General features: G+C 36.2%; 4 protein-coding genes across 5 annotated transcripts in view; 3 read left to right on the top strand and 1 right to left on the bottom strand.

Moving 5' to 3' along the window:
- LOC135690746 (docking protein 5) overlaps positions 1-229 on the top strand; it is a 48,752-nt gene extending 48,523 nt beyond the window's left edge. The window contains exon 6 of the transcript XR_016145197.1: positions 115-229. The gene's annotated coding sequence lies outside the window, so the exon portion shown is untranslated. The remainder of the gene's footprint in view (positions 1-114) is intronic.
- Positions 230-8,802: 8,573 nt separating this feature from the next.
- LOC135690748 (uncharacterized) lies at positions 8,803-10,007 on the bottom strand. The gene is made up of 3 exons (XM_089115122.1): positions 9,887-10,007; positions 9,456-9,632; positions 8,803-8,913 (listed from the first exon to the last, which is right to left on the bottom strand). Exons 1-3 carry the CDS (start codon positions 9,887-9,889, stop codon positions 8,803-8,805), a joined length of 291 nt encoding a protein of 96 aa, XP_088971248.1. The 5' UTR covers positions 9,890-10,007.
- A 4,782-nt stretch (positions 10,008-14,789) lies between these two features.
- LOC135690743 (uncharacterized) lies at positions 14,790-16,577 on the top strand. The gene has a single exon (XM_065208390.2). The coding sequence runs from the start codon at positions 14,964-14,966 to the stop codon at positions 16,068-16,070; it is 1,107 nt and encodes a 368-aa protein (XP_065064462.1). The 5' UTR covers positions 14,790-14,963; the 3' UTR covers positions 16,071-16,577.
- A 1,604-nt stretch (positions 16,578-18,181) lies between these two features.
- The window catches only part of LOC135690736 (serine/threonine-protein phosphatase 4 regulatory subunit 1), a 31,013-nt gene continuing 24,339 nt past the window's right edge, over positions 18,182-24,855 (top strand). The window contains exons 1-3 of one of the 2 annotated variants that reach the window (XM_065208382.2): positions 18,182-18,268; positions 18,408-18,476; positions 23,253-23,364. In XM_065208382.2, coding sequence (XP_065064454.2) covers positions 18,262-18,268; positions 18,408-18,476; positions 23,253-23,364 — 188 coding nt within the window. In that variant the 5' untranslated portion in view covers positions 18,182-18,261. The remainder of the gene's footprint in view (positions 18,269-18,407; positions 18,477-23,252; positions 23,365-24,855) is intronic. The other variant, XM_089115075.1, reaches the window with a different exon arrangement.

The following is a 24,855-nucleotide window of genomic DNA, read 5'->3' as shown; positions in this document are numbered from 1 at the left end:
TACTGTAGTTTACTTTAGCATTTCTGAAATTCAAAACTAGGAGCATACTTACCATAAATTCTTAAATAATGATTTCAAGTATATATGGGCTATTTATGTCTTTCTTTCTTTCAGACTAAGGATGGTGAAAGAATCCATCAATTGGTGCAAAGCTATGCACACCAACTAGCATTTGATTCCAGTAAATGCTTATCAGCTGATGACAGTGACAATGATAATTGCCTTTTTCGTCCACTTCCTCCAGTTCCAAGTGAGTAGTACAGTGCACTTATTAAAGCATTACAATTGAATTGTCAAAAGAATCCATCAAGTGACCAGATAAAGCTTTCTACCTAGCAGTGCTGTGTCACATGAACAAATTGTGTGTGTTTTCTCAGTTGTCAATACAGTTGATGTCCTCTTTCTCAATCTCTCTAGGGAAACTTCCATTTGTTTGAGTTAGCAAACATTTGAAATAATAGATGTCCCCTCAAAATTGTGAAGTTTCTTTTAATGCCTCAACTCATAAAATACTCAATTATATTAGAAAAATACAATTCAAAGTTCAGTTCTAAAATATTTCTGAGCTTAAGACTATGCTTGTGTAGCATATCTCTGTACTCTAAAACCATACTTGGAAACCATCTCCTTCGTCGCATTTCTATAGTCCTCATCCTCCACCTCCTCTTTGGCAACTGCTCTTGGCCTTGTTATAGTGTCATTCCGTATAACTTCGTATTACCTCATTATCTCAAACCAATGTTCAGTAATTATTTTTCATCCCTTTCCAACATTCAGGAGATTACTGGAATTGGGAAATTTTCCAAGCCCTTCTTGCAGTTCTTCCCCATTTTTCATCAAAAAGATTAAGTTAGTGATGGATACTTAGAGCATAATTCTCTTGGCATGTTTCTTTGTCCAGTGTTTGAAACAATGTCTCTTTTTGCTGATAGTCGATGTCAACTGTATTTATCCACAGCACTGCATTGATATCTAGTTTTCAATCCTGTTGTTTTACTTCTTAACTCAGCTGGCAGTGGATTTCAGGTAGGACCTTTCTGGGCAAAAGTAAAAAAATATGAAGCATTTAATGCTGAATATCTTGTATTGTGAAAATCCTATACAGTGTATTATATTGAATGGAAAAACTGCAAACATGATCCACATCAAAACCAGTATTTTGCATGTTAATTTGATTGATAGATATTTTTTTGAAATAGTTTCAGTAGCCATTATTGTGCTAGCTCATTTAATGTAGTGGTAAGCTTGATAATTTATGGATGTTTTTAAGCAGAAATTAGATGAAATTCAGATGTTCACAATTACTTTATAAATGCAATGAATATGTTATCAGGCATAACCTTTTCTACTTTAGTAAGAAATAAGCACATATCTTATCTATTGTAATTGTGTGGTATGCCTCTATTTGCAAGTTGTCTTAATTCGCAAGTTATTTCTGGTTTTGGCCTTCCGTTTCCATAATCTGACAATCTTTCAGATAGTTTGCCAGTAACAGAGAGACCCGGTATCTTGCAGCAAAAATGCTCTATTATTAATCTATGATATTTTGATTAAAATTTCTTTGGAAAACTGTTTCCTGTTTTCTTTAATATTAAGCTCAAGCATTGAAACTTCATAATCTACTTTTTGCTTGTTTGTTGTTTTAATGCTCGAATTTTGAACTTGGCACTTGGTTGTTACATTACTGTTTGACCTTGAAAGCATTTAGACACCACAGGCTCTTCAACCGCATCCAAGGACCATGGGGCGACCACCACTGTTAATCCTTATTTTCTGCTTCAGTTGGCATTCATCAATCATTGTACCATTGCACACATAGGCCTAACCCTGATAAAGTTGTCAAATACTATATTTTCAAGATGATATTCACTGTAAGTCAAGCCACCCGTATTGTAAATAAAAAATATCATCTTAATTTCTTTTTCAGCCACAAGTAGATATGTCAACACCCAACCAAAAGAAACTTTGGCCATAATGATTGAAAGTTTCTGTTTATCAGTTCCGTTTTTTGCCTTCAAGAATTCTCTGAACAAATACACAGGCATTGAAAATATAGATAAACCCTCATATGCCATGATTTTCTCTACTACAAAATTCATATTTTCACAATATTGTTGACTCTATTTGTTCAACAATGTTCAGTAAATAAATCAACTTGCTTTTTAAATTTTAAGGTAAGTCATACCAATTCATGCTACTACAACCATTATAGAATGGTCAATTTTGTTTGGTTCAATTTTTGGTCCTTAATCAAAATTAGTTTTATAATCTTTGCTTCTCTTGGCTTCATTTCCCCAAAAGCTGCTATCTTCTGGCACATTTTTCTACAAAATAAGTACAAATCATCTTTTAATGTTTAAATTGACGTGGCGTTACAGGCTACTAATCGCAGCGCTGTTTTCAAAAAGGCACTAACTCCCGTCTGCGTGAAACTCGTACGGTGCAGAAATGCAAGGAGAATTAACGCAATGACGAAACAATGAATCTTGCTTGAATATCAAGGCTTCTTGAGCATTTTCCAAATACGCAGCAATTTGATGAAAACGGGCAAAAGAATACATATCATCAGATTTGTCAACAATGTCCAACAATCTAAGAATGGAAGGTTCTGTGTTGCTCTAATGGCCTAAAGTCTCTTTTACCAAACAAGATTCAATGATAGGTATTACTGATAGGAAGTATTATTTTTAAGGGACTGTTATATGGCCATAATGCAACAGCATCCTGAACTTCAATCCTAGCCAGAAAAGCTGGAACACTACAATAATCTCGGTCAAAAGTTCGCCATCCCAGGATTTAACTTCATCTCCAAGTCATCATTGCTGTTGCTCTATCCTCGCTCTCTCCTCGCGTACAATTTTGTTTCCTTCATTAGAAGTGTTTATGCATCCAGTCCCAGCTAGGTTGTCACTGACAATCATGTAGTAATAAGCAAAACTGTAATGGAGGAGGGGAAGAGAAACAACTTTTAAATTTATGCTACTTTTGTTTAGGTGCTCCAACAATTCACCTTTCCGAACTGGCAATCATATTTTTGCGGCCCGTTGCAACTGTGGCTAGGTCGTTGATATTCTTTTTCTACCCATAGTAACACAAATAAACATGACAGATACGATAACACTAGTTAACCTAAACTAATATGCTAACACAACTAAACTTACCAAATTCAAGTTTGATTCAAGTGCCTTGGTTTTCCCGTCAGTACTTTTCAAAGTTCCTTCATGCTCAAACAATTCTCTAGTCATTGCATTTTCCAATCTGTCACATTTTTCACTCAGTTCCTTTTTCTCAGTCGATAGCAAATCAATCGTTGCTTGGAGCCCTTCAAGCTCATAACATGCCTCATCATATTTGCCGCGAAACTTTATCGCATCGGCCATTGAAACCGTGTACACATTCTCCATTGCACGTAAATTGTTCTTTGCTTTTCGTAGCTCTTCATTTAGCGACTCATTCTGCTCTTCCAAATTCACAAAGCTTCTTAGACGAAATTTCAAACTATCAATCTCAACTGAAAGATCAGCTTTTCTTAAGTTTAAAGACGAAATTGTTCCACGTTGCTCTTTGGACACCTCTTGAGTCAGTTGATGTTCTCTTTCAAGGTGATCCAACTTGACGCGATAATCGGAAATTTTAGATATTAAACTGTCATTTTCTTCTTGTGCCTCCAATAGCCTTAAGTGTTCTGTTTCCCACTTCTTTTGTAGCTGAAATATTCCTTCTTCTAGATGTGTTCTCTCCTCATCCTTTTGCTTGACAATGTCTTCGATCTTTGAAAGCTCAGTCAAACATTTTTCCATCTCTTCTTGTGTTTTCTTCTCTTGAATTTCCAATTCATTTAATCTGAAAGACTTGACCAATAGCTCCTCATTTTCTTTTTCGAGAAGCCCAAGTAAAACTTCGTCTTTGTTTTTATCCTTCATAAGCTTATCGGCTTGCAAACGAAGCTGCTCATTGTCGGTCTCCAGGTTAAATTGATATTCTCTCATACCTTTCTGCATGTTGACTTCCTGTTCAAGTTGCTTGCTTAAAACTTCCACTTTTTTACAGAGCTCTTCGTTCAATAAAGCCAGCCGTTTGTTTTCATGGACGACATCTTCCTTTTCCATTCGCTGCTTTCCTGCACCATGCAGCCGCGATTCTATTCGTTTGAATCCATCGTCAAAATAGTTGAAAGAACATTCGATTTCCTCAAGCAATTTCACAAATTGGTTGCAGTTTGTTTTAAGCTTTTCAGCTTCTTCATCATACACAGAAATACCAGTTCTGGATAGTTCGAGTTTCTTCGATGAAGCAGCGTTATTCCCTGCAAACAGAGTGAGACCATAGTCAAGATTTCCTTTCTCGTTTTCTGCTTAAATTTTCATGCTAAATAGAAATACGCTAGACAGATTGAACCAACTGTTTTCTCTTTAAATATATATTTAACTAATGGTTATAGCGTCGATTTATCATGAAAGTCAAATTGAAGAGTCTAAGCGAGCAAATATCTATATCATAACTCTAGTAAGGGGAACTGTTTCAGCCAATCAGGAGTTTTGTTTACATTTTAGTAATTTTGCCTTTCAGAGGATACAATTCGAGAGTCGAAATTTCTTTGATAGACTAAACATAAAATGGCTTCTGATAATACCTGACGGATATTGCTTCTCGAGAGAGCCACCTGCGAATTGTTCCGATGAACCTTCGTCACCTTGTGGCACAAGTTTGATTGATGTTGGAATATCCCAGAAATTGATTGACAATGACTTTTCTTTTTCTTGAATGACATTGTTATTCCATGCGCTTGCCTCTTCCTTATAAACAGGCAGTTCCTGCTTCGGCTTTTCTGATGGATCTGAAAGAATTGCAAAAATTGGTGGAAATGATGACACCTTCATCTGCTCAATATTTTGAAAGCAGTAGGTTTTAGCGCTCCATGAAAAGAAAACAGAAAATGTGCATATTGAAAAAAAATGAAACATAACGTACCAGACGACCCCTGGTTTACGTCAATTGGAGTAGATGAAGAGAAAGATATTGGAGGTTCCAATACAACCGAAGGATCTTCTTCATCCTCCTCAAAGAGAAGATCTGGTATCTCCTCTGCAGGTTGGGGCTCTGAAGTAAATCAAAAAACAATCAATAAATTCGAATACGAAGAGATGAGTAATCTCAAAGATCATTAGAAACCATTTACCATTACATTCTATTGATGCGTTAGAAAGAAGTTGCTCACATACCTGCAGAAGTCAGTTCTGCTTCTAGTTGAGTAAGTGATGGAGTGACTTTTTCATCTTCAGGCTGGTTGGATGATTTGGTTTCAGAGTCAGCCAAAACCAACGAGATTTCCAGTTGATCAATGACCTTTACTTCCGAATACTCTTCTTCATCCTCCTCAAAGAGAAGATCTGGTGTCTCCTCTGCAGGTTGGGGCTCTGAAGTAAATCAAAGAACAATCAATAAAGTCGAATATGAAGAGATGAGTAATCTCAAAGATCATTAGAAACCATTTACCATTCATTACATTATATTATTGCCTAAAAAAGAAGTTTCTCACATACCTGCAGACGTCAGTTCTGCTTCTAGTTGAGTAAGTGATGGAGTGACTTTTTCATCTTCAGGCTGGTTGGATGATTTGGTTTCAGAGTCAGCCAAAACCAACGAGATTTCCAGTTGATCAATGACCTTTACTTCCGAATACTCTTCTTCATCCTCCTCAAAGAGAAGATCTGGTGTCTCCTCTGCAGGTTGGGGCTCTGAAGTAAATCAAAGAACAATCAATAAAGTCGAATATGAAGAGATGAGTAATCTCAAAGATCATTAGAAACCATTTACCATTCATTACATTATATTATTGCCTAAAAAAGAAGTTTCTCACATACCTGCAGACGTCAGTTCTGCTTCTAGTTGAATAAGTGATGGAGTGACTTTTTCATCTTCAGGCTGGTTGGATGATTTGGTTTCAGAGTCAGCCAAAACCAACGAGATTTCCAGTTGATCAATGACCTTTACTTCCGAATACTCTTCTTCATCCTCCTCAAAGAGAAGATCTGGTGTCTCCTCTGCAGGTTGGGGCTCTGAAGTAAATCAAAGAACAATCAATAAAGTCGAATATGAAGAGATGAGTAATCTCAAAGATCATTAGAAACCATTTACCATTCATTACATTATATTATTGCCTAAAAAAGAAGTTTCTCACATACCTGCAGACGTCAGTTCTGCTTCTAGTTGAATAAGTGATGGAGTGACTTTTTCATCTTCAGGCTGGTTGGATGATTTGGCTTCAGAGTCAGCCAAAACCAACGAGATTTCCAGTTGATCAATGACCTTTACTTCCGAATACTCTTCTTCATCCTCCTCAAAGAGAAGATCTGGTGTCTCCTCTGCAGATGGGGGCTCTGAAGTAAATCAAAGAACAATCAATAAAATCGAATACGAAGAGATGAGTAATCTCAAAGATCATTAGAAACCATTTACCATTACATTCTATTGATGCCTAAGAAAGAAGTTTCTCACATACCTGCAGAAGTCAGTTCTGCTTCTAGTTGAATTAGTGATGGGGTGACCTGTTCAACTTCAAGCAATGGCTGGTTGGATGTTGGCGTTTCAAAGTCAGCAAAAACCAACGAGATTTCCTGTTCATCAATGATCTCTTCTTCCGGATTTTCTTCTTCATCCTCCTCAAAGAGAAGATCTGGTATCTCCTCTGCAAGTTGGGGCTCTGAAATGAATGGATTGAGAAATACTGGTGATTTATTTTGAACTTGGAATAATGAATTTTTCAGTCTTAGTTGTTGTGTTAAAATAGGTAACTGGTTTTTTAATGAAATATGATTTTATTTCTGCCATTGTAAGCATTCTTTTGAAAAAGAGTGATTGCCTTAACCAAGGAAGTAAATGATTGTTAACAATCTTTAGGTACCTTAGAACTGACAGAATACATAAAAGAAGGAAAGAGAAGAGTTATAACTTACCGATGTTAATGGACATTTCGATGACTTCCTGAGATTCTAAGCTTACAGAGTTGTCAAGTTGGTTACATCTGTCAATTCGCCTGCTTGATGACCTTAATTCTAGACCAGAATCATGCGAATTCTCGTGAAATGCAACGACTTCGTGGTCTTCTTCGTGCATAGCTGCATTTGCATTTTCTGTTACACTCCCATCTTCATTTGTCATCAATAACGACTTGATGTTCAAGAGATTTGGATCTGAAAGATATTTTTCAATCTTAAAGATGCAACTTATTTTGTAACCAATTCACTGAGGCTATGCAAGTATGGTGTTTGAAATTCTAATTACTTTAGACAAGGTTTACGTCTTTGGCTACTGCAGATAGGTACCCAACCTTTGCTTGAGGAAATATGTGACCGCCGCAAAAGTTAAGCGTTTATTTTTAAGGTGTTAGATACATTTTATTCTCAAACGTTTTGCTTCTCTGCGAGCCTTACTTATTGCTCCCCGGAGTTACCAGTTCATGACTAAAAATCAGACTTTTCAATCCGGTATTTTGATTCCACTTTACCAAGCTTAAACGGTTGGGCACCTTCGGCGATAAAGAAGAGATGGGACGTGGCTCCACAGACCACAAGGTTTTCTAGAGATGGAGTTTTCACTTGTGGGACGTGGCTCCACAAGGATTTCTAGAGATGGGGTTGTCACTTGTGGGACGTGGCTCCACCGTTGGCACTGGCGTTGTTTACAGGTCCCTGATATTTCAACTCCTCCGTTTTGACCAAAAATCCTTCAATCCAAATCATTTACCATTTTGAAAGCATCACCTCTAATTGTACCCCGACGAAACTTTTTCATTGCACATTTTTAAATATATTAGTCAATTTAGGCAAGAATGCTTCGTTTTCCTCTTTTCTTTCCTATTGAACTTTAGCTCGAACGTGATGTTAAGTGTATATTCAACTCTATAACGAGGTTATTAATTTTAAAAAGGTTTTTCCATCAATTAAAAACTCTTTTTTCCAACAATGAAAGATGGTACTTCGTGAGTCTATTCGGTAGTAAATTTAGCTTTTTGAAACAGGTCTGTTCTGTATCCACAATAAAAGACTTTACATTTCAGATATATGGAATAGCTTTTAACAAACCTACCGATGAATTCAATTCTCCTCTCGTGCTTTGATCTATAGGTCTGAAGCATTTCATATATCCTATAAATGATTGAGATTGTATTAGTGTGGGATAGCTGTGCTCTTCCAAAATGATTTTATGGAAAGCGGCTAAATTTTACATTGGTTGCGTTCACTATGAAATTATCACAAAGGCTTTGAGAGTTTGTGTTTTACTACAACTAACAATTCACTTCTCGTTAGGACTTTAAACTTAAGATTCTTAATGCTAAAACAAGTATAGCTTTGTCGGTTTATTAGCTCAAATTCCTAATGAAATTTTCAATTGTATTGCTCTACCTTTTCTGGCGAAATTGAAGAGCCTTGTCCTCTGCGAGGCTGCTGTATCTTGTACGGTAGATCTCTGCACCATAGCGTAAGAGGATCTCAACACATTCTTCTTCTCCTTTGACGATCGCCAGCAACAAGGGGGTCCTGTGTTGAAAAAGCAAAATATCAAGTATTTACATTTCGTTACATATAACTTTTATATGCTTTCTTAATATTGGATCATTAGCAACACCAATTGAAATAATTAGATAAGAACCTTTTTTAGATTGGCTAAATAACGAGGAGCAATAAATCTATATATTGAGGCCTTGTGCAATGTTAACAAAGTCAGTTGAAGTATGCTATTTTAACGAACAACTACAAAATTGATTTCCATAAATCCTTTAAAAATTGATTCAAACCATACTTACTTTCCGATCATCTCTCTGATTTCTGTTTCTGCTCCACTTTTCACTAGCAATAAAACCACATTTGGCAACCCAGCAAGGACTGCTTCGTGCAGTGGCGTAGATATATGCTGTGAAAATTCAAGTTTTATGAGTGGGAGTTCTTAAGTATTTATGAATGCATGCATTCTTTACATCAATCAATATATGAATGCTACATTTTAATGATTTTTAGACTTCAAAGATTCAGCATAGGTTAATGAGTAAGAGAGGCTCGTAAATCATCATCTGTATTTATAGATATCTTGCGCTGTTTCTAGCTGTAGCCTTGTTTTTTCTGATTACCCTATGGTGTTGATCATAGAATTCTACTTTTACAAGGCATTACCAAACATCAAACCATTCCGTAATCGTTACGATATCGTGGATTGTGTTGACTTGCTCTGAAATCTTGATCAAGATGGTTTGTGATGAAGCAATGCCTCGTTCTTGATATTTGTTGTTGAAGCTAATTGCATCAATAATGCAAGAAAGAACTTTTTCTAGTTATGTTGAAGATCTTCTAATAACAGAGTAAAGGCTTTCTATTATCACACACTTTCTATTTTGGTTGTCTTTTTCGGGTGTACTTTTAACCAGCATAGAAGAATAAACTTATAGCAAGGTGACTTACCATATCTCTTGCATTCACATTCACATGCACTTGTTTCACCAGGTATTCTGCAATCTCCATTTTCTTTCTGAAAATGGCGTAATGCAGTGGTGTGGTCCCTGCGTGGTCAGGTCGGTTGAAGTCAAACTCTATTCCGTAGAATACTTTGACTATATCCAAATGTCCGTTTTTGATTGCCTGTTCAAAAAGAATCGTCATCAGCATTGCTGACAGATTACTACAGAAGGTAAGAGATCAAGTTCAGCCACCTTCCTCTCTACTTTAAAAATGTTGGTTTAAAAAAGAAAATGATCTATAAAGTTGCCTGAAATTGTTACTTTAAATTTCAACCATGTATAATAGCAGTGAGGGGTGCCAACGTGAAAGGAAAGGTAGGACGCAAAAATTGACACCAATGATCAGGACCATGTTTAAAGAGAGATATAACTTACCATAAAAACAGGACTCCTCCCAAATCTGTCAATAGTGATTTTGCCATCAGCATCCAAAATGAGCCGTACCACTTGAATTCTGCCGGCGAGGCATCCATAATGCAGTGCCGTGCTGCAAAATTGCAATAGAATTTATGCAACCTTTATCTATAGATAACTAAAGAGACTAACGTTTTTCACGAAGAAAGCAAAAACTCAAATTGCTACATAGAAAATTAAAGTATCAAAGAAAACAATAATTCTAAGTTTGTAGACCCCTTTGAAAGGCCAAAAATATCACAGATTTCTTTCCAGGAAAGATAAAAATTTAAGGGAGGGGGATAAACATTTATAGGCACTGTAAAGACACAGCAAATGACACAAGACACAAATTAAATGTACACTAGTGGTGAGATATAACGCAAGAACAGGATAAAGATAGTATAACGTGTAATAATTTTATTGATGCTAGATAGCACGAATACAAATGATTTGAATTCGTTTAAAAGGTTAAAATATATATGAAACAGATAAGGACTATTAACAAAATCTGTTAAAGAATAGAAATCAAATTTATTTAAATAGGAATTGTCAGAATATCTTGAAAACATTTCAAACTAATATGTTCTGCTTTTTTATTATTTGATTTATCATAAAGAAAATAGATTAAAACGAGGAATAAATAAAGCTGATTGCCAGATAAAGTTGAATTAAATATGTCTTCTTTAATTAGTTAGTTCTCTAAATATTAAGACATCCTATTGTTAAAAACTTTTAAGAAGAACATACCGTCCTTCGACATCCTTCTTGTTGATATCAACTCGTCTTTTCTTTAAAAGACTTTGCAATTTCTGAATCTTGTTCTTGTACGCGGCTCGGTGTTACCTTGGAAGATCCCAAAGGTTTAAGCCGTCTTCATTCGTACTCGCTGTTGAGCGGTGAAAAAACTTCGACAACATTGTCAATCCTTCTCAACCGACGTTCACAACTCAACTGATTAAAAATGTTAACCAAAGATGATAAGTTACAGATTGTTCGTAATTTGACGTCATATCAATGAAGGACTATCCATCGTCATAGTTGATTTGGAAGCGAAAAGCCTGGTACCTAATTTGCGTCTTTACAAAAAGCGTTTCCAAAGCAGAATTTGGTAGAAGGGCGAATTAAAAGAAAAGAAGGACAAGTCTTACTGCTAAGATGATCAAAAAACCTTTCAATAATGGTTGTTCATTGATAGACTGTGTATTTATAAGCATCGGGTTGTTAAAGCAGACAGTTTTCAGATCTTACGTCACTTTTACCGCTTGAATACGAGGTTACTCTTGGTCCCTTTTGCGGAAGCAATGTTAGTGTTTTTGAGCACAGCAGGAGAATTGGGATGCCTCCTTGGAGGCACAAAGAAAGAAAATAGATAATGAAAGGCCACAGAGCAAGATCTGAAGATCCCCACAATAATAGCTAACATCATTGGGTCTTTGGGAATCTGCAAAACAGACGTAGTAATAGTACCATTAGATAGCTTTTGCCGAAGACAATAAAGAGAAGTAGGGAGAAAATGCCCATTAATTTATTAAACAGTTTTATTCCCATTAATTTTCTGGAAGAAGGGCAACTAAAACGAATCCAATGAATACCGTTTGAAACCTAAGTTTTATCCAGGAAAATTGTTCGACCACCAGAAGAATCGCTTACTTTTCGATTTTACACAAACAAAATGTTTTCTTGTAAACCTCAGAGTACGGGAAGGATTTGCATTTTCAATTCTGATAAGATAAAACCTTATCTTGTCGATAATTCATACAAGTTCATTTTTAACAACTTAGAATTACTATTCAAAACAAATATCTACCATAAAATGTTCACTGCGAAATCTCAGAAGCCATTTCGTTTCTAAACTCATGGGGGAGGAGACAATTAAGAAATAATAGTGAACTTGAGATTCTGTTGGTTATTGTTTAAGGAAAACCAGAAACAGTAAGGGATACATATTGCATATAGAAAATGCATAGAAAACGAATGTTGATCCAGACATTTGAGGTTTACTTTCAAGTTAGGGGTCTGGGACACAGGCTACATTGTTAATGATGCCCATTGTTAATAAATTAATAATGATGCCCATTCGTCTTAATTTGTACCCTTTAAATCCAAGTAAATAAAGAAAAGACTAATTTAAATGTGGCCAAATTCTGTCCCGTCTCTGAAAGGCTGGAAGGGCCTCACAATGAGCGCCCATATGTTATATTCAGGGACGCAACTATTGGGGGGGTTTGGGGGGATGTTTCACCCCCCAATCCTGAAAAACAGCATTTCGCAGGGCAAAGCAGAATGAATTAGTAGTTCTCGCAGGGCAAAAGAGATCAGAAATGAAGTTTCATAAAATATCTTAATTTATTTTACTTTCTTATCAAATCCAAAACATATGTTAGTTTTTCCGATTTGTTGTGGTATTGTAAAGTGAGTTTCTTATTTCCGTGCCCCTCGTGAAGAAAAAGTGACACTGCTTGGATAAACGGTATCGCATCATGGCATAAAATGAAAAGTGTTGGAACTGGGAAAAAAGGCAAACTTGCTCAGCATTTTTCTTCTGAAGCACACCAAGCAGCACTGGCTGATTTTGCTAGGTTTTCAGTCGAACAAGGACATATTGACATTCAAATGAATAGGCATCTGAAGGACATCATCATTCAGGAGAAGGATGACGAAGAAAAATGCAAATCGATAATGAAGATTTTGTTTGATATTGCTAGAACATTGGCAAGGCAAGGAATTGCTTTCAGAGGCACCGCAGGAGACCTGAACGGCAATTTTGTCCAGTTTGTGAATCTTCTGTCCAGGCACTGTCTACAGATGAAAGAATGGCTTGATAGCAAACGATTGAAGCCTTTCAGTACGAAATACATGATTCTAGTTCACAAAATGATCTTTTAGAGATCTTGGGGGAGAATGTTGGAGAAAGAATAAAAGATGAGATTAAGTGTGCTAAAATGTTGTCGGTTTCGGCCGATACAACACCCGATGTTAGCAACAAGGATCAAATGGTTGTGGCTGCAAGATATATTGGTGAAAGGAATTGCGCGCGAGAGAGTCGTGGAAATGAAAGAGTGCAATGACAAACATGGAGATAAGACAGCAGAATGTATTCTCACGTGTCTGGAAGCAAATGAAATTAATGTGAATTATCTCTGCTTCCAAACATACTGTTTTGCAAATAATATGTCTGGGAGAATTGCAGGGGCACAGGGGGTTCTACAAGATATTCTTGAAAGACCAGTCCCGTACATTCCATGTCAAGGGCATCGATCTAATACTTTCAAAGAGCATTTTGCAAAACAAAGTGCCATAATTACGTTGATGTACGATAATATTCAAGATATATATGTTTTCTCCAGTGCCAGCTCCAAACGAAACAAAATTTACAATAAAGAAGTTCAAGAAGTTGATGAGTACTCCTTGAAACTCCGCAACATGTCTAAAACGAGATGGGTCTACTCTTCAGAGTCAATAGAAGCAGTGTGGCGAAGTTTACAAAGCATACCCAAAGCAATTGACAAAGTTGTCAGTGACGACAGCACAGAAATGAAGGGTAAAGTGAAGGGTAAAGACATAAAGAAAAAGTGTCAGTCATTTGACTTTCTTTTTGCATTGATTTTCATGAGATTAATTATGAAGAAAACAAAAATTTTGATGATGCAACTCCAAGCAGAAGAGCTTAACATCCTAGATGCGATGAAGTTAATTGAAGCAACATTAGAAAATCTTAAGAAGATTCGCATTGATAACAAGGCTATGGATGCAGAGTTGGATGCTAAAAATGAGTGCGCTAAACAGCATGGAATAGATTCAGCGGCTGAGTTTAGTAGAAAACATTGACTCAGGTTGCTGCCAAGAAAGATTGACAACGGTCCAGAAACATCAGCGGAATTTAAATTTAATTCCTTCTACAGAAAAGAAATGTGTGTTGTTCTCGATTCTCTGATAGCAGAGTATGGTGAAAATGTCAATGCATGCTTAAAAAAATTGAGCCATTGGCAATGGCGTTGCAGCCACCACTCAAAACGATAAACCCAGAAACAGTCCACGATCTTTGCAAGCTTTTCCCACCGGGCTTTCATATTGAAGCAGGAGTTATATTATGTGCGCTAGATGTTTTCAGGTCAATGATTGAACAGCAACAGATCCAGCCAACTTCCGTCAAAGAGGCTGCCAAATCTTTATTTGAAAATAGACGACTTTTCCCAACGGTTTACAAATGCTACATCCTTCTTCTTACAGCACCTGTGTCTGTGGCTAAAGACGAGCGAACCTTTAGCAAACTTAAGATTGTTAAAAATTTGCTGCGATCAAGGATGAAAGATGAACGATTGAATGATCTCATTCTACTTGCTTGTGAGAAAGACCTAACAGACACTATCCCACTTGATAAAGTATTAAAAGTATGGCATGAAAAAAAAATGAGAAGAATTTCAATTAAGAAGATTAGTGTGAAAGTAGACTAATTATTGACTTTTTTTATTGCAATTGTTAGTTTGTGTTGCTTTTTGAAAATTTTATATGTACTTATGTAATATATGCACAGTACTTACATAAGTACAGTACTTCTATATTTGTTTTACAGGAAAAAATTTGCAGGGCAATAGTGTTTACACCCCCCCCCCCCCCCAATAAATTAGTGAAGTGACGTCCCTGGTTATATTCAGCGAATTTGTTTGTCTCCCTCAAAATTACCAAAGTTTTTGCCTCAATTTAAACCTAATAATGGTAAAAATATGATCCAAATTTTTTCTACCGAAAATTAATTCAACAAAATTTTTAGATCTAACGAGGGCTTTTTGAGTCTGTCCCAATGAGGTGTGGCAGAGCTGCTGAGAAGGCGGGTTGTCGAGGAGAACTCTCCCTCACGTTGCTACGGGGAAGTGAGGCTGGTGAAGCCAGTTCAGCAAGAACAGATCGAAAGAGCACGCCGGAAAGATCACATTTTCACACTAGCGAAATATTTACGCTGTCATTGTGACATATTCAAGGCATCTTTGGTCATTGAGAGTAAACAACACACCCTTTCTGTTTAGAAGTGGATTTGAAGGGCCTATCACTTCACATTATGGCTGAAGCAAAAGTTCTTGTTCTCGGTGGATGTGGTTTTATTGGGCGCAATTTGGTTGCATATTTGATAGAGAACAACCTGGCCAGCATAGTTCGTGTAGCAGACAAAATGCCACCCCAAACAGCATGGCTCAATAGCCACCATAAGAAAATCTTCGAAGACGATCGAGTTCAATTTCGTCAGGCCAATCTTCTCAATCCAAGTCACATCGAGCGGGCGTTCGTGCTTGAAGAAGGTGTTTTTGACTATGTTGTTAATTGTGGCGTAGGTATTAAATATGGCCAAGCTGAAGAGGTTTACAAGGAAGGCGTGTTACAGCTGGAAGTTAATTGTGCAAAGAAGGCTGCAGAATTGAAGGTAAAGAAATATATAGAGATTTCGTCAGGGCAGGTGTACTCAAGTGACAAGAAGGCAAGTGCCGAAAACTCCAAAGTGTCGCCATGGACCCTTGTTGCTAAATACAAATACAAGGTTGAGGAAGAGCTGAAAAAAATCGAAGGACTAAATTATATTATCCTAAGACCTTCTATTATCTATGGGATAGGTGATGTCGATGGATTGACGCCTAGGCTAATCGTTGGTGCTGTGTATAAACAGCTAGGTGAAAAAATGAAGCTCCTTTGGTCAAAGGACCTCCAAATGAACACTGTACACGTGAAAGATGTAGCTCGTGCAATCTGGTTCCTCTTCGAAAAAGGAGGAAGTGGTGAGATTTACAACCTTTCTGACAAAAGTGAATCAACACAAGGCTCAATAAGTGATTTGGTGTGCCAAATTTTCAACATCTCTTATGACTTTTTTGGTTCAGTGATCTCAAATATGGCAAAGCTTAATATGTCTGGTATGGTAGAAGATTCTAACGAAAAACACTTGGCTCCATGGTCTGAGGCATGCACTAGGGACAAGATTGCCAATACACCTCTAAGCCCATACTTGGATCAAGAGCTGCTCTACAATAACAATCTCCACATTGAAGGATCAAAAATAGAGTCACTTGGCTTCAAATATGAGTACCCAAATGTTAAAGTGGAGTATTTACGAGAAATTGTAGATGACTATGTTGAATTAGGGGTATTTCCTCCATCCCTTTCCCATGAAAAATGAACATTGATGAATCAATACAAGTTTGTACACTCAATGACACCAGATTCAGTAGCTCCATAGTTTTTTATCACTAATTTGAATTTTGCTCATGATGAATTAGAATCTGCTGTTTTTAGGTCCTAGTTTCAATGTTGATTGTATTTGAGATACCTTCTTGAGGATTACAGAACAATTTATTTAAAAAAATAGGTAGAAGGAGGAAGTTAAGAAAAAGTTGAGCGGTTAGACAAATCTTCTAGAATATATTAGTTTGTATCCATCCTTGGCCATTTTGAAGCTGAAAAAAGTACATTCAATGAACTGAACTAAACTGCTGTAATGTTGAGTTTAGAACAAATGGAAATAAACTTGGGATGGATAGTCATTTCACACTTTGGAAAAATATTAATCATATATTTAATTTTCAACGTCATTTTTATTATTTAAATTATTTTTTGTTTTTTGTCAAAGTTGAGTTGCTAATTTAGATTATAAAGTTCCACAGATAATAAAGTTTTGTGAAATGTTTTTGATGGAGAAAATCTTGAATTGCAAATGTTGATTCTTGTCCACAATATCTTTGGAATTATTTTGTCTTTTTGAATTCTTGCAATAAACATCTTGTGTCAAACAAACCAAAGAAGGAAGGTAGTAATTAGGAATTCTATCAGAAGGAAGTTGTTTAATCTGGATGGAGCAAGGAAAATCTCAGTAGGGCAGTTAACATCCAGTGGTTTCCTGAGCAAACCTCAAAGGCTCATTTAATGGGTTCCAGGAGCAAGAGCAGTGGGTTCTAGTAGCGAAGCTCCGACAGCTCACACTTTTTCAAGTCTATTTGTGGTGAAAATGTCCTATTGATTTCTTGACTTTTGAAATGAATGCCTCTGATTCACCTAGGTTTAACCAAAGGGGCAACTTGAGTTAAAAGGAGCCTTGTTGCCATTGGCCTCAACAGCCAAGTTGTTAATATGCTCTCTTATCTGGTTATCCACATCTTGTCATTTGACTTGACAAAATTTTGATCATCAGACACATTCAGAATTTTGATTGATGATTTTAAAGTGTTTTTCAAAGAAAACATGGATCTTTTTGAATTTTTGGAAACTGTTTACAATAATGAAACTATAGAAATAGTTCATCAAGCAAGAATACTGGCCATAAACATGGGCTCTGACGCAGGTTGGAAAGTGGAGGAGAGGGGGGGGGGGGGGGAGGAAAGGAGATTCTTTGCAAATTTGCTCTATTGTTCTGCAAAAAAATTAGGGGCATGCTCCCCTGAGCCCCCCTTTGTCCAAGGCCTTGATAAAATACTTTCCTTTTTGATTTTGATAGCATGACATGCGTCAGTTTTAAGCTCTTTGATGTAATGTACCATAAACCCTCGAATTAGCCCCCTGGGGGCTTATTTATTTTCGATATTTTTGAATGGGGGCTTATTCAGGGGGGGCTTATCCGGGGGGCTAATAAAATTACTGTAGACTTTAAGAAAACATTATTAAAAGACCTCGTTTATTTTAGCATATATTTTTTACGAGCATTTAATTAAGTACTATCAAAAGTATGAATTTGTTGTGGTGACTCAATAAAACGCCATAGGCAACCTCAGATGGCAAAAATCATCAAATTGAGGGGTCCAATTTGAGAATTTATTGTAGCAGTAGGGGGCTTATTCGAAGGGAGAGGCTTATTGACAGTTTTTAGTTCTAGGTAGGGGGGGGGGGCAATTCGAGGATTTACGGTATATGTGAGAACAAGGATCTTTGATATATCTTCAGGAAGTAGAAAGTGCAAAGAGAAACTTGAATTCGTTTTTGTAAAGGAATTTTTGTCAAGTGGGTTTTTCATCGCAAACGCTTGCCATGGCAACGACCTTAAACCAATTTTGCTATATTTTACTGTAAGGGAAAAAGCTAGTTGTGAAAGGGTTGTATAGCATTAAAGTGATTAATGTGGTTAGAAAAAATTGAAAACGTTGCATGAAAAAGAAACCTGAAAAGAACCCAGTCTATTTTAGCCAAAAAGCTCTTGTTTACTTCTATGTTTGTCTCAACTCTAGCTTTGATATTAAAAGCAAAATAAATTAAATCGCTGGCCGACAGACTTTTCTCGAGGCCGAAATTCTTAAAATATTTTGTCTCGCACCCCAACCAAGAAGGCCGCATACCAGAAGCACCCATAGTCTTGCCTCATTCATGTCGTCACTCTTTTCAAGATGGCGGGTAAGTGTACCGTTTCGCGTCTTGATAAAATACGCCTTTCCGGTCGGTTGTTGTCTGCTTTGACATTCTGTAGTAAATCTGTTGTTCGCTTTGAATATTTTTCAATCTATATGTGAACAAATATGTCCTTCTTGTGCAGATATAAGCTCTATATTGCCAGTTTATCGGAGTGAAGATGACGACGACCAAGGAGACTACGACAGTAACGGTAAGCTCGAATTTTTAAAACGTAGTTACGGTTTTCTTTTGTGTTAGATCTTGTTGAGCTTTCTAGAACCTCAATTAAACTCTATTGGAACAATATCGTGCTGTTTTGTATTTATATACGAAGCACGGTGTACTTTAGTTGTTTTAATGCCTCTCACTTGTGGCCTAGCGGCGATCGTTATCACGATGTCTCCACTTCCAAAAAATTGAATGCTTCAGCTATAAAGAAGTTATTGTTTGCTTCCCTTCCAACATGGAAGGATTCCGCGGAAATTAAGTTTGATTACAGTTTTTATACTTGGGGAAACGAAACTACATGATCAAACACGTTGTAGCCGATTTGTAATAATTTTACGGGACCACCCCCTCTGGAGTAAGGCTATAGCCGGGCAGTTTACCTCCAGTGTAACTCCAGTTCCAAATCTAGTCAGGTTTTAAGAAATGATGCAAGTAAGGTGTATTAATCTCATCTGCGCAGCTTTTCATTTGGCAAATTTTAATTAACAAGATTTGGATAACATTTGGAAATAAGACAGGATTCTTATGATTAAGTAGTTCTGGTTAGTAGAATCGTAATTGGATTTTCCGTTGCGATTTAAAAGTTTTTAAGTTGAAATTCTATAAGGATTGGACCAGTTTCAATTTCTCTTTTCTGCCAAGGTAAATTTTTGTTGCATTAAATGTTTTAATAGTGCTATATTGCACCTGTGTTTTCCATTTGCAGTTATCCATTTGACTTTCCAGTTCATTTCAACTTCATTATTCTTTCAAACAAATAAAAACAAAGTGATATTTTTGTTCTTCTTAATATTCAAACTGAAATATATTGCCTCTTTTCCTGCTGAAATCTTATACACTTGTGTCATATTACCTTGTTCAAATCATGTGGTATCAAAGAAATATATTTGGGAGGGGGAGGTTGGATGTTTTGAAGATTCCAATTTTTCAATACGTTTGGGCAAGAATGATTTATTTAAGGGTTAAGGTATGTTTGGAAATTATTGGCAGGCTGAAGCCCCAAACTCTTGAAAAGGAACAAGAAGATATAGTTAAGCCCCTTTTGTATAGTAAAGATGTAAGTTTAGTACAGATATTCTTGGTTTAAAATAAAGGTATTTCAAAGCCTCTTGTGATGAAATGAATTTATTGCTAAAATGTCTTTGAAGTTTCCACTGTAAATGTTTTAGTATTTGCAACAGAGTTGGTGCTATCACTAAGCCAAGCACAAGTTTAATCTCAATTGTGCATGTTGCAAAACTTGCTTATCTGATTGCTAAATCCTATGATTTTTACTAAGATTTTTTATGTCTTTTCAAAAAGCCTTTTAAACCACATTGACATTTTGTGTTTGTAAAGCTGTTAGGCTGTTTGGGAAGTTTAGGAGATTTTCTTTTTAGATCATTGAAATTTTTAATGCAATCATTTCAGATAATTGAAGATTGAGCTATCAATTATATACTTAATGATTTTAAAAATAAGCATTTGTCAGTAGTCTTTTCATGCAAATATTGACAGAGCTATGAGTTTCTTCAAGAGTTCCAGACATAAAATTTGTGCCTGTAACCAGTGGTCCAAATGGTAAAGAAATCCTGACCTATAGAAAACTGACATACTGACGAAATTAACTAATTTCTTTCATCAACATGTCACAATTTAAGTCCTCTGAGAGCTGTCCTTGTTCAAAGAGATTTATAAGTAATCTGTTCTGCTCTTTTTGCTTGATGGGAATCAATGTGCCTAGCATATGCATATAAATTCATATGTCTTTATGTTTCATTTCTATGTTTGCAATTCTAGTAAGCAAGAATCATAGCCATTTATAATTCACATATTAATGTTGCTGATTATTAGAATCTTGAAATAGATAAGACAGATATGACCTAGTTTGAATATTTTATTCACAAAGTTAACCACCTCATTAAGGTGAATTTTGTAAACAATTGATAAATACTCACTTACTGCAGGTTGCAGGTTGCACAAGCGATAATTTCATTGAGGAGCATTCTGGCATATGTTTTATCAACCTGTCGACTATTCACATTAATAATTTCTGCAAAATGGCTTGTTTAATGCAAAGGATATTAAAGACCTGTCTTACCAGCTGATTTCTTAGCCAAAGAGCCCTGCATAACTTTAATAAATATCATTAAGCAATCCATTTGTTGATGCATACTGGGACCCAAAAGGCTCACATACTGTGACATATTTGCAAGTTGAGTTACAAGCAGTATGTTACATTGCTTGCACCTTCAAAGCTCTATTTTAATTTCAAATTAATGAATATTACTCTGTCTCTATTTTTAACCAACTCTTCTTTTTGTGTGTTAGATAATGCCCCTTCTTCTTATGTATGTGGGAAATTCCAGTTCCACTCTTATTGAGCAGGATGTAGACAGGGCTGTCAAAAAGAGGGCAAATTGCCCCAGGGCCTCAAGGTCTTTGGGGCAACATAAAGTAATGAATTCTATTTTGAGAATGAAATTAATCAAACATAGCAAAAAAATGCCTAAAAATAGTAAAATACTTCAAAAGATTGCACAAAATGACTGCAGGTAATATTCTGAAATAATGCCTTTTAAGCTAATCTGAAGAGTGTGGTTGCAAAAATTTTCTGCGCTGTCCTGCTTCTGCTCGCAGGGGACCTCGTCTTCTGGTTTTGTCCAGTGGCGGACACTTGGTCAAATATTGGGGGGGCAAGCCTATTGTTTTAATAAGATGACGTCACATTTCCCATTGTTTTAGAACAAAAGACCATTGTTCTCTAAAGTATTGGGGGGGGGGCGGTCGCCAATATTTGCAAGTACTGTTTTAGCAGGTTTATTGTGCCTGTTTTATCAGAACATTTTGGTGAATGGCGACCATGACCATTTTGGTGAAGTGCTGTTCCAAAAGGTGTGGCCCCCATTTTATAGGAACTTCCTTTAAACCTGCCATATAGACCTTGTGAGTAACCATGTGGGATCTGAGTTATTTTCCTGCTGTTGATTCATTATAAGTCTGACTAAAAAAAGGTTACTTTGATATGGTTTCAAATTTGATTTGAAATGATCTGTTTTAATGTTTCAAATTAGTTTGTTTGTCTTATTAAATGATTCTCCCATTGCTTTGCTGTTTCATTCTTTCTATTGCATACCCAAAAAATATTCAACAGTTATTTCAATGAAAAAAGAAGGAAGGTATTTCTATTTGACTTGCTTATAACTCTCAGAAATATTTAAGCTTGGAAAATCCACACTTTGGTTCTAAACAAACATTGTTCTTCCAGCATTGAAAATGCCTCACAGTAAGATATAGATATGCCAGAGTGATGTCAATTAGTGACACTTGACAGCCCAATTCAGAGCAGACTTGACAGGGCAATACTGAGCTGACTTAAATACATTGACCAATTACTGCTGATAAATGTCAGGGTTATTGTTTGACTTAATAAACTATTTTTGAATGATATGTAGTGTTGCTGTTTCTTTCCTGGAAGTGTAAAAGTCTTCAGTTTAGATTTACTTACTTCAGGTTCATGGAAGTGGAACAAATAACAATGCCAGCAAAATATTCGCATGATATAATTGATAGTATCATGCGTTTCTTGCATAAGGATGATCATATGATCATTATTGATCATACAAAATAACATGTGAACTATCTGCCTCAAAATATATGAAGAAACTCAATATTCTTCTAAATATATGCAAATTTAGAAGAAGATAAATGCTTTGTAAAACGAATCCAAGCAATCTTAGAAAGAAGAAGGATAATTTTAAACATCAAAGGTGCTATGTTAAAATAAAAGTGCACTTTTATACAACAATTACCAAGTTCACAACATTATGAATAACCAACATGTCAGTGAAATTGGAAAAGCAGACAGCATTTGTTGATAATGTGATGTACTGCATAATGCTTTATTTTGACAATTAAGTTTCCACTTAATTAAAGCTTCTCTATTCTTAAACCTTCTCTGTCTTCCTTTTTTAGATATCCTTTATACCCAAAAATAGTTTTGAATAAGACAATCTCTGGATATGTCAAACACCTTGACAAACAGACCTATCAATCAGATTTCTAACTCCCTGAACAAATAGGTCCGCTTACTTGAATCAGTTAAGCCAGCTTGGGGGTAAAGCTCCTAATAATTGCCAATCTGTGCTCTATTTCCTAAATAACCAAATAGTACTAAGTATTAATTGAAATGGGCAACTCTCCAATATGAATATTGTTCCTAGAAGTAAATTATTGCTACCTTTCTTGTCCGGATATATACTTTATGGTATTTGGGAGCAAATTTTAATTTTCGGGTGTAAACCTTGGTAAGTCAAAACCTCTTTAATCCAAACAAATTCATATTTCCCTTGAGAGTTCCCCTTCTCATTGTTAAGCTGCATTATTGTTTATATTTGGAACCTGTCACTTCATTCACGTTTTCATATTTAAATGGGGTGCCACACATAATAAAGAGGACCATTCAAGATACTTATCATGTTGGATGCAGAAACAGTTGTTCATTGCTTGCGTTGCTATATTTCAATCTAACATTATTTCTATCTATCAATTACTCCCAATTTACATTAGTTGCTTAAAAAAACGTACACAAAGTTTAAAGAATTTGTCACACTACAAAAGTATTTTTTGTGATTGAAATAACAGGCTTCTTCTTTCATTTCTCAATTTTATTCATGTTTGTATCATCTCAGTTTGCATACTTGCCAAATTTTAATGCTTATCTGATCATTAACATCTCTTTTGAAGCTGTCCTAATTTTTCCAGTTATTCATTTTATTAGACTATGGTGGGTACTATGAGCCTTCAATACTTGACCAAGTCAATCCAGACGACCTACTAAGCCCTGTTGAGAAGATGAAAAAATACTGCATAAGTGAGAACATCTTCACAAGGTTTGTTATTTTACTCATTTTTTTATATTCAGATAAAGAGTTTATCTTAGTTTTGATTTTCAATATTTTGATTCATGGGTACCAGCAAGCATTGCTCTTTGTCTCTAGGTCTTAGAGCTGTTGTAAGGTTAACTTGTAGGGGGAAAGGGGGGCACTTAGACCATGTGCCAGTCACAAAGACCGAGATACAACGTTTTGTTTGGTGGGGGGGCAGCCCTGATCAATAAGTGTAAAAACAGCCATATTTTACAAAATAAAAACATTTTCTTTATACCAGTTAAGATTTTGGGGGGGCCAAGGCCCTCCCCCTGCCCCCCGATATCTCGGTCCTTGGCCAGTCACTTGAGTCAGGGTTACTAGGGGATTTTTGGGTCATCCAAATATGTTTAGAAACAGCCACAGTGCAACACTAGGTAAACTAACTTTTAACTACCTGCTGACTTGAGTCAATCAGTCGACCGTAATGCTCAACTTTCACTAGCTAAAATGCCTGTGTTTTTCTTGAACTCTGTTTATCTCTAAACAAAGATATTTTGATTGGAGCTATGATGAATGTTTGGCCATTTTTAAGTTCGGAACTTTTGATTGTTAAGTGTTTTTTCTTGTGGGAAAGTGCAGCTTGAAAAATTCTTAACCCAGTCGGAGAAGCTAATATTCATAAAGTCACAGTTATTCTTCAACTGAGGATTAATGCATTTGAATCAGAATTCCAAGTTCTTCCCACAGTGGCAAAAATTGGAAGTCGTCGTTCAGGTTTTTAAATGTAGAGATGATGACAAGGTTTCTCTGTTAAGAACTCTGATATTTCCATTGCCCATCTTACAAAGGTGTCTCAAGGTAGAAAAATGTACCCTTTTGTCAGTTGTGTAGTGCTGCCAAAGTAGTAAGGTGGGCTCTTAAACAAAATGTTGTGAAAAACAATAGCAAAAGTAGAAATTTGCCAATTTTTGGAGCTCAGCCCTCCTGAGTGCCCCTAGCTCTACACCCTTGCCTTTTGTCTCCAAGAGCTTTCATAAACGAATAAAAAACGTACCTTCGTTTGATATGTCCTTGAGTAATGCTTAATTCGTGCAAATCATCATAGGCGCGTGTATTATCTGCTCACTTAGCTTCTACTAAAGTCTTTCGCAAGTGAGATATTTTGAAGCGAAACTCTTTACTTTGCATTCTTTTTGTCGCTCTTTGCCCTTTCTTGAAATACATCTTGCAAAAAACACAAGTTCAAAGATGATCTGGAAAATGTCTGCAAAAACGAAAAGCGCAGGCTCTGCTTAATTGCTGTATATGTATAAGCAGAAGTTGTTTCTCTCTGTCTCTGTTGCGCAACGCTTCGCATATTCCACCAGGTAACTCTTGCTGGTAAGTAAGGTATACGAGCTTTTTATTTCGCCGCGACAACCAATTCAATCATGCTCTTTTCAGTGTTTCAGTATGTTGGTTCTCCTATCACCGTTGTTGTCCTTAATTTATTAATGTTTTAAATTGTTCGAT

Source organism: Rhopilema esculentum, chromosome 4, assembly GCF_057945365.1.
Source record: "Rhopilema esculentum isolate cy_ngs chromosome 4, ASM5794536v1, whole genome shotgun sequence".
Lineage (NCBI taxonomy): Eukaryota > Metazoa > Cnidaria > Scyphozoa > Rhizostomeae > Rhizostomatidae > Rhopilema > Rhopilema esculentum.
Note: the sequence above shows the minus strand (reverse complement) of the source record. Positions and strands in the feature narration are given on the sequence as shown.